Source organism: Uranotaenia lowii, chromosome 1, assembly GCF_029784155.1.
Source record: "Uranotaenia lowii strain MFRU-FL chromosome 1, ASM2978415v1, whole genome shotgun sequence".
Lineage (NCBI taxonomy): Eukaryota > Metazoa > Arthropoda > Insecta > Diptera > Culicidae > Uranotaenia > Uranotaenia lowii.
Window position 1 is genome coordinate 148017244 of NC_073691.1, and position 8376 is coordinate 148025619.

The following is an 8376-nucleotide window of genomic DNA, read 5'->3' on the forward strand; positions in this document are numbered from 1 at the left end:
ATCATCACACTGAATGCCTTTCACTAGACTTATCTAAGGCTTTCGATCGTGTAGATAGGATGGCAATCATCAATCAGCTGAATAACTGGGGTATCGGTGGCCGAATGCTAAACTACATAGCTGATTTTCTCCAAGATAGAAGAATCCAAGTGCTTGTAAACGGAACACGATCCCACTCAAGACCCATCCATGGTGGTGTACCCCAAGGCTCAGTAATAGCGCCAACCCTATTTCTTGTAGCAGTCAATTCCATCTTCGACAAGGTCCCGAACAACATCCAAACGCTGGTCTACGCTGATGACATCCTCCTGATATCATCCTCAGCCTACTCTAAAACTACCAGAAAGAGACTCCAGACAGCACTAGATAAGATAGCAAACTGGGCCCCTACGGTCGGCTTCCAGTTTTCCCCAAGCAAATCCCATCTCATTCACATCGGCCCAAACCGAAGAAGACTTGGCAAGCTCCCCAAACTTATTCTCAACAATCAAACAATCTCAATGAACCGCCATACCCGCCTGCTGGGAATATGGTTGGATGACCGTCTCAACTTCAAGTATCACTTGGACCAAACAAGAAAAAATGCCATAGGCAAAATATCTATTCTGCAAATTTTAGCTAACAAAACCAGCTACGCTCACAGAGACTCCCTCTTCCGTTTCCTCCACGGCTGGTTCCTACCATCGATTCTACATGGCATAGGCCTACTAAGTCGAGCCGATATGGAGGTAGTCATCAACAAATTGGAACCTCTGTATAACCGCTGTGTCCGAATAATAAGCTCAGCCTTCTGCACCAGCCCTATCCCCTCCCTGATGGCCGAAAGTGGCCAAATGCCGTTCAGATACATAATCGCTAAGCAGCTATCCTCCAAAGCACTTAGATGGCTAGCCAATGGTGGTTCCAGAGAGTCACTTATGGTTACCAGAACGAACCAGCTTCTCTCCGAAATAACAGGAAACGAAATACCACCAATCTGCCCGCGACCAGAACCCAAAATCCGATACTGGAACGACAAGACTCCAAAGGTGAACCTGACTTTGCTCCGACGGACCAAAACCAACGATCCCCCAAACCTCATCCAATCTCAATTTCAACAACTCGTTGAACATAAATTTAAACACCTCCCTCAAGTCTACACAGATGGATCAAAAACAAACTCCGGTCGGGTAGGCAGCGGTATATACCACCGAACCAACCAACTCACTCTCCCCCTCCCAACACAATGCTCAGTGTTCAGCTCCGAAGCTTTCGCGATCTTGAAAGCCGTCGAGACACATGAACCGAACACAGTCATATATAGCGACTCAGCCAGCGTGCTCACAGCACTGACACATGGCAGTATCAAACACCCCTGGCTTCCCTCAATATCGAAGATAGCTATAGAGAAACACATTACACTCTGCTGGGTACCGGGACACGCTGGTATCCCCGGCAATGAAGCAGCGGACAAACTCGCCGCAGCAGCTACCTTATTGGATCCCCCACCGATAGCCATCCCTCAACAAGACGCCTCACTCTACATCAAAAACGCCCTCCAAGAGGCATGGGACATAAAATGGGACTCGAACCACCAAGCAAAACTTCGGGAAATAAAAAACTCCACAAACAAATGGACCGACAGATCCAATCCGACCGAAAGAAGGGCCCTCACTCGTCTCCGCATCGGTCACACTCGCCTCACCCATGAACATCTTATTGCTAAAACCGACCCCCCCATTTGTCCATGCTGCAACACGGTGACAACGATCAAACATATTCTGACAACGTGCCCACAATATCAACACATACGACAGATTTGCCACCTTCCGCCTAGTATGCGGGAGATGCTTTCGAACTGTCCACAGGAAGAGACCAACATATTGGACTTCCTCCGCAAAACAGATCTATATCACAAAATATGAATGAGAAGAATGACCCAAATGGGTTAAACACCGTACGAATCGAGGAAGAATGACCTTAATGGGTTAAATTCCTATAAAAAAGGAAAAAAAAAAAAAAAAAAAAATCGTAACTTTTGAGGGAAATCATGGAAGGACAAAACGATTACGACGCGTTTTTGGCCGGACACAAACCTCAGCTGGAGGCTTCCGGGGTGCCGGAGCACCTGTGGCAAGAACTTTTCCGGAAACTGAACCAGCAAATATTCGACGCCGGCAATAGCTTCTCGCTGATGTTGGTGGATTATGGCGAGGAGCAACGCTCGGAGGAAGATCCGATATGGACAGTGGCCGTTACGAAAGAAGGCGGTCTTAGGGCAAAAGATCCGTGCGAAATTTATCTCGTAGATCACGCGTGGACCTTCCGGACCGACAACGCCCGGCAACTGTTGAACGAACATCCGGCTCTGGTCAATCGGCTGGCCATTATGATGGGTATCGAGCAGGAAGATGTACCGCGCACCGTTGTCGTCGGGAAGATACTGAACGACGTCTGGAAGTGGTGCAACATGTATTCCCTGAACGGGGAAGGTTTGTCGGTGGAAAACCGAATGCCGATTTGGTACGTCATGGATGAGCTGGGCAGCGGGATTTTGCACGGTGATGAGCCGAATTGCCGGGTTGTGCCCTTTATTCATGTTACAGAACAGATGACCTACAGTTTGCTGTTCCCCATCGAGGATATCGACGAGGGCGATCAGCTGTACAGGTGAGGATGGGTTCGAGATGTAAATTATAGGTCGAAAAAAAAAGATAGGGATAAGCCTTTACAGTTATTTAGTATATTACAGAAGAGATCTAAAATATAAAAACATACCATAACTTTGATACCTACATAAGTATTAAAGAAAACAATCAAATATCAAAGTTGCAGTCGAGGACTAGTTTATAATTTTTTTTGAAAAGCATATTAGATTTGAAATGACCAATTTGATTTTTTTTGTTTGTCGGTCCTAGCTCATGTTCGTTTCAACTATACCTTTAGACGGAATAAATTTGGGGTGATTTTTATCGTTTTGGTTTAAAACTTCACTCATCCATGATTTTTTGCAGATTTTTTAAGAAACGTTTACATGAGTAAATTTGAACTATTAGGTTTGTATGGGAAAATTGATTATTTTGTGCTGAAAAATCAACATCATTTTTGTTCCTTCTGTGGAACCGAGCCTGTGGATAGTTCTTATACAATTTATAATTCTTTAAATAAAATTTTTCGCAGATCAACTTTGTTGATGACCGCAACCTGGTATTTAATTAGGCTCAAAAAATCTCTATACAAACCTAGAAGTTTATATTTACTCATGCAAACGTTAGTTAAAAATTCTGCAAAAAATCATGGATGAGTTTGAAGTTTTTTAAACACCAGGTTTTGAGAAATTCAAAAATGACCTCAGATCGACTCAGCTCAGTCTACTGCACCATAGAACCTTGAACCTACTTATCATCATATTTTTTCTTCTTCAGGGATTTTGTTGAAGGTGTTCCCGATAAAAGCAAGGAGCGAGATGCTTTGTTGCTTCCTTGGCGTTACACCCGATTCATCGAAGAAAACTTCCAGCAAATGGAACCACCCAAGGAATATTTTCTGGCTGGACATATTGAAGAGTCACTACAGAATCCAGATGTAGCACCTCCGCTATTCGATGGCAATCGTCCTTTGAAAGTGTACTCCCAGTACGATATGGTCAACAAATACCTCACTGATCCGGGCTTCGAGATTGTTGACAACCCGGACGATGCCGATATCCTGTGGATGACTTCCCACTTCAAGCAATACAAAGAGTTCAGCGAATCAACGCCCAACAAGTACATTAATCAATTCCCATTTGAAAACGTCATAACGATCAAGGACCTTCTGAGTGTTGTCTGCCGGAGGATGGCCAAGAAGGGCGGCAGCCAAGATCGGTTGGGACCGAACCCAAGATGGTTGCCGGTTACCTACAACCTCAAAACAGAATTGGTAGAATTCGTTAGCTACTTCCAAAATCGGGCTGCAAAAGGTTTGGACAACCATTACATCATCAAGCCTTGGAATCTGGCTCGTGGTCTGGACATGTACATTACGAAAAATCTGTCACAAATTATGCGGCTCCAGCAAACCGGACCAAAAATCGTCCAAAAATACATTGAAAACCCGGTACTCTTCGAGCGACCCGAGGTCGAAGGAAAAGTTAAGTTCGACGTTCGATATGTCGTTCTACTGAAAAGCGTCGATGATCCGGCTGCCTACATCTATACCAACTTTTTCTTGCGCTTCGCGAACAAATCGTTCGATTTGACCGATTTCGACGACTACGAGAAACATTTCACCGTCATGAACTACTCACAGTTTCAGTTGCGGCATATGAAATGCGAAGAATTTTTGGACCAGTGGGCCGTGCAATATCCAAAACATCCGTGGCAGACGATCGAAGACGATATTAGCAGCATGCTGAAGGAAGTTGTTTTGGGAGCCACTCAGCGTAAGCCACCTTGTGGAATCGGAGCCAGCTCTCAGTCCCGCGCCCTGTATGCCGTAGATTTGATGTTGGAGTGGACCAATGAGGGCACCCGGGTGCAGCCCAAGATTTTGGAAATCAATTTCACTCCTGATTGCGAACGTGCCTGCAAATACTATCCAGAGTTCTATAACGATGTTTTCAATCTGCTGTTTTTGGATCAGGAAAATGTTGACGTTTTCCGAAGAATCGTTTGACGAAATAGTGGATAATATATAATTATCAGAAATGATTACTTTTAATCGCGAAAGAAACTTTCCCTTGTTATATAATTTGTTACATAATTTTCTAAGCGGAGTGTTTGGTTTTCAAAATTTATCTGGATTTTATCTGTTGGGAAGATCAGGATCAGAGCCAAAGTGAACATGAAAAGAAAAGCACAGCCTAAAGCAAATTTCAGTACCTCGTGATTTTTTTTTCAAATTAGTGATTAAGTTCTGTAAAGCAAAAGTTCGAAGTGTCATAGGATGAGTGCGTGAAGAAATCGAAAAGCATCAACATAGACCGAAAATCCTAACGGTATTTGCCAGGCCTTTGAAAAAACAAAACTAACTCAACAACCTTCATGCAAACTTCATCAACGGTAAGTCAATCACATCTACTTTAAACTCTTAACCCATGCCCACGGTTACTACAAACATGTACCGTGTATTATAATTCAAAACAAACACTCAATTTCAGTTTATCTAAGAGCTGAGACAATATCCATCAAGCTGGTTTGTCAACATAGTCTGTTTTACCCGGTTTACCATTGGGCTCTAAATGGCCCTAGTATCAGTATTTACCAACCCTTTCAAAAATTTCTTGAATGAATTATGTAAGAAATGCATCCTTACATAAAAATTTGAATGATCTATTAAATCCTGTTAAACAGACCAAAGACCAAAATCTCGAACCAAATAACTGTTATTTTCGAAGGCACAATTTTTAATCATCTTTATTTCAGCGTCAGCTTCCCACAGCTATTTAAACGCCACAAAAAAATATTGTTATATTCTTTACGTTCACATTCAATAATATAATATTCTAATATTCTTTCAATCAGGCCAATCTTTCTTGTGGTTCTTCAAATCCTTTGAATTCTTCGTCTGAATTAGTTGTTGTTCCATCTTTCAACCACTGTCAAATATCAACCCCAGAATCAGTATTCACTGAAATTTCTGTTGGTTCTGCTGGTTTGTGGTTGATAGATTCGGGTTGAGAAGAAAATGTAAAAAAAATCTTTTGAACAATGCAGTTTAAATTTAACAAAATTATAGAAAACCAGTTTACTTAATCTGTCAAATGATTTTTTACCTTATCTCTATCCACACCAGCAGGAACTTTGTTGAGATGCTTTAAATTTCTTTATTTAGCTTTCCAATCTGAAGTTTCAGTAACTACTCTAGAATTATTCCGACTAATTTATTAGGATGAATTATATTTTCTACAAGAACAGTATCGCCAACTGCAATATGAGAGACATCTTTCCTTAGTATTTCTGGACTAAATCTTTATCGCGATAATCCGTAGACAGCTGTGATGATATCATCGAGAGTAGGAATCTTCGACTTAATAGTTTTTCCGTACATATGTAAGCGCTGATCGCCGGTCATAAATAATGTTCCTGTTGTTTTAATCTGTGTCTGTGACTTTAATCCATATGCTCGCAAACACCATTATTTGTGATCATACATAAATAAGTCTTGAATAATGAGGGACTGAGGATGGTTTGAAGAACGGTCTTTATTCTAAGAAGTGTGGTTTAGTACTGAACTAAAGTGAACAGTTTTCACTAACAACTAACGGTTGTTTATAATCTTGATTGTTTCGATTTCACCCCCTTTCAATCCGTGAGTCCAGTTCTTGAAAACGGGTCACTTCCAAAGCGTTGGTGAATAAATCGACTAATTGGCTAATTGGGCCTACCAATGGCCGGGATTCGACAGGATCCGTCCCCTGTATCTCACCGGAAAGCAGATGTCCAGTCGCACACACAGCATGGTATACATGATGCCGCCAAACAGCTCTCGATACGGTTCCTTTGTTGACGAGCCTTCACGGCTCAGTTGGAGTTTTTTTTCCATGGGGATTTTGATGTCCATTTGGCGGAATACGAGCCTGTAGCGTACTCCAACCGCAAAAACCGTTCGATCGTCATGAGTTTGACCACCAGTGCCCATGTCTTCTCGAAGTCCACTGCGGGTGGTTGTAGCTACCCTATAATCACGAGGCGTGCCTTGTGTCATACTGCTTGGCCGTTCTCGTTCCCTCTCATTCGGAAGACCCACTTCGTCCTCAGTGGTGTCATATCCGGTGGACAAGCTTCGAACCTCCACACACGGTTGGCTTCTAAGGATTTCAGTTCTTCTTCCACAGCACGTAGCCTTTTCTCACGGTCGTCCCTGGTCATGACATCTTTGATGGTTTCCGGAACGTGTGTAATATGCGAGCCGACAGAATTTGCGCTAAACCCAGTAAAAAAGTCGAAAAACTTACCGGGGAGCTTGCGCTCCCCTTCGCTGCACCTCAGCAATGCTTGGCCTGCGGCCACGAGCTGTTCTAATTGCGAAGGGAGCGCTCGGATATCGTCAGTCTCGTCGGGAAGTCCATCTTAGTCGGTCAGTTCGAGGAAATCAGGTTCATGTGGCTCTTCCTCTTCGTCAGTCGCCGTCGCAACATGGTCGTCTTCAGCAACCAGGGCTTCATCTGAATCAGGAACCTGGATTTAAACATACCCCTCTTGCTCGTGAGGAAATATCGCCATCAGCGTCTTGAATTTCACACCTTCGGGAGCCTTCTCGAGCGGAAAGTTGTTTTCATCGAATTTCACGTCATGAACAATTACGATTTCTCTTAAACTCCGATCCCACAACCGGAAATCATTCGACGCGTAACCAGCCATAGCGACTTCTGGCATCTAGCTATTTACACTGCTGACTCGGGATCCACGCAATGACCTTGCACCCAGCACCAGTAAGATCTAGCTGTGTGGTACCTTTTGAGTCGCAAATTACAGCGGATGAGTTAATGGCTTTTATGAAAGCGACGAAGAATATGGAGGCCCTGGCTTCGACAATACTTTTAACATAGAACTCAAGCACCTCAATAGAAGTACATGTGATTTTATAGCCAAAATATTTAATCGGTGCTTGGAATTAAGCTACTTTCCCTCTTTGTGGAAATTAGCTAAAGTTATCCCAGTATTAAAACCGGGGAAGGATCCTTCTATTCCCAAGAGCTATCGCCCTATCAGCTTACTCTCTTCCCTATCTAAACTTTTTGAAAAATCAGTCCAAAGCCGTATATTGTCATTTGCCGACACAAACAATATACTTCCTGAAGAGCAGTTTGGTTTTCGAAAGGGAAGGTCTACAATCCATCAACTCACTCGAGTTCACAATATCATACAGCGAAATCGGGTTGTTTCCAAAACGACAGGTATGGCACTCCTAGACATCGAAAAGGCGTTTGACAACGTATGGCACGATGGTTTGGTGTTCAAGCTGCAGCGATTCAATTTTCCAATGTATCTTGTTAAGATCATTAAAAACTATCTCACTGGACGAGAGTTTCGAGTCTACCTAAATGGTGCATGTTCCGAACCATACTCCATCGTGGCCGGTGTTCCCCAAGGAAGTATCCTGGGACCCGTTCTGTACAATATCTACACAGCTGACATCCCACCACTCCCTGGCGGAGGTATATTGTCTCAGTTTGCTGATGACACAGCAATTATGTACAAGGGTCGTATTATCCGAACATTAACACGCAGTTTACAGGGAAGTCTCGACGCTCTGGCGCAATATTATATCAACTGAAAAATTGTTATCAATGCAGCAAAGACCCAAACCATTTTGTTTCCGCATTCGAGATCACCCAAACTTATCCCTGCAAATAACGTAAAAATTCGGCTTGGAAACACCGCTATCGATTGGTCCTCCGAAGTGACATATCTA

The 8376-nt window shown here is 43.1% G+C and overlaps 2 protein-coding genes across 2 annotated transcripts; both read left to right on the plus strand.

Annotated features, from left to right (window-relative positions):
• Positions 1-59: 59 nt before the first annotated feature.
• LOC129738015 (uncharacterized) lies at positions 60-1904 on the plus strand. Its single transcript, XM_055729190.1, has one exon. The coding sequence runs from the start codon at positions 60-62 to the stop codon at positions 1902-1904; it is 1845 nt and encodes a 614-aa protein (XP_055585165.1).
• Positions 1905-2004: 100 nt separating this feature from the next.
• On the plus strand, positions 2005-4667 carry LOC129738513 (tubulin--tyrosine ligase-like protein 12). Its single transcript, XM_055729730.1, has 2 exons — positions 2005-2649; positions 3405-4667. Exons 1-2 carry the CDS (start codon positions 2030-2032, stop codon positions 4633-4635), a joined length of 1851 nt encoding a protein of 616 aa, XP_055585705.1. The 5' UTR covers positions 2005-2029; the 3' UTR covers positions 4636-4667.
• Positions 4668-8376: the final 3709 nt, after the last annotated feature.

Excerpts from the sequence above, each read along its gene's own strand:
- LOC129738015 (XM_055729190.1), top strand. The coding sequence starts at position 60 with ATGGCAATCATCAATCAGCTGAATAACTGGGGTATCGGTGGCCGAATG.
- LOC129738513 (XM_055729730.1), top strand. The coding sequence starts at position 2,030 with ATGGAAGGACAAAACGATTACGACGCGTTTTTGGCCGGACACAAACCT. Across the intron at positions 2,650-3,404 it reads GAGGGCGATCAGCTGTACAG|GGATTTTGTTGAAGGTGTTC; the intron begins GTGAGGATGGGT and ends TTTCTTCTTCAG.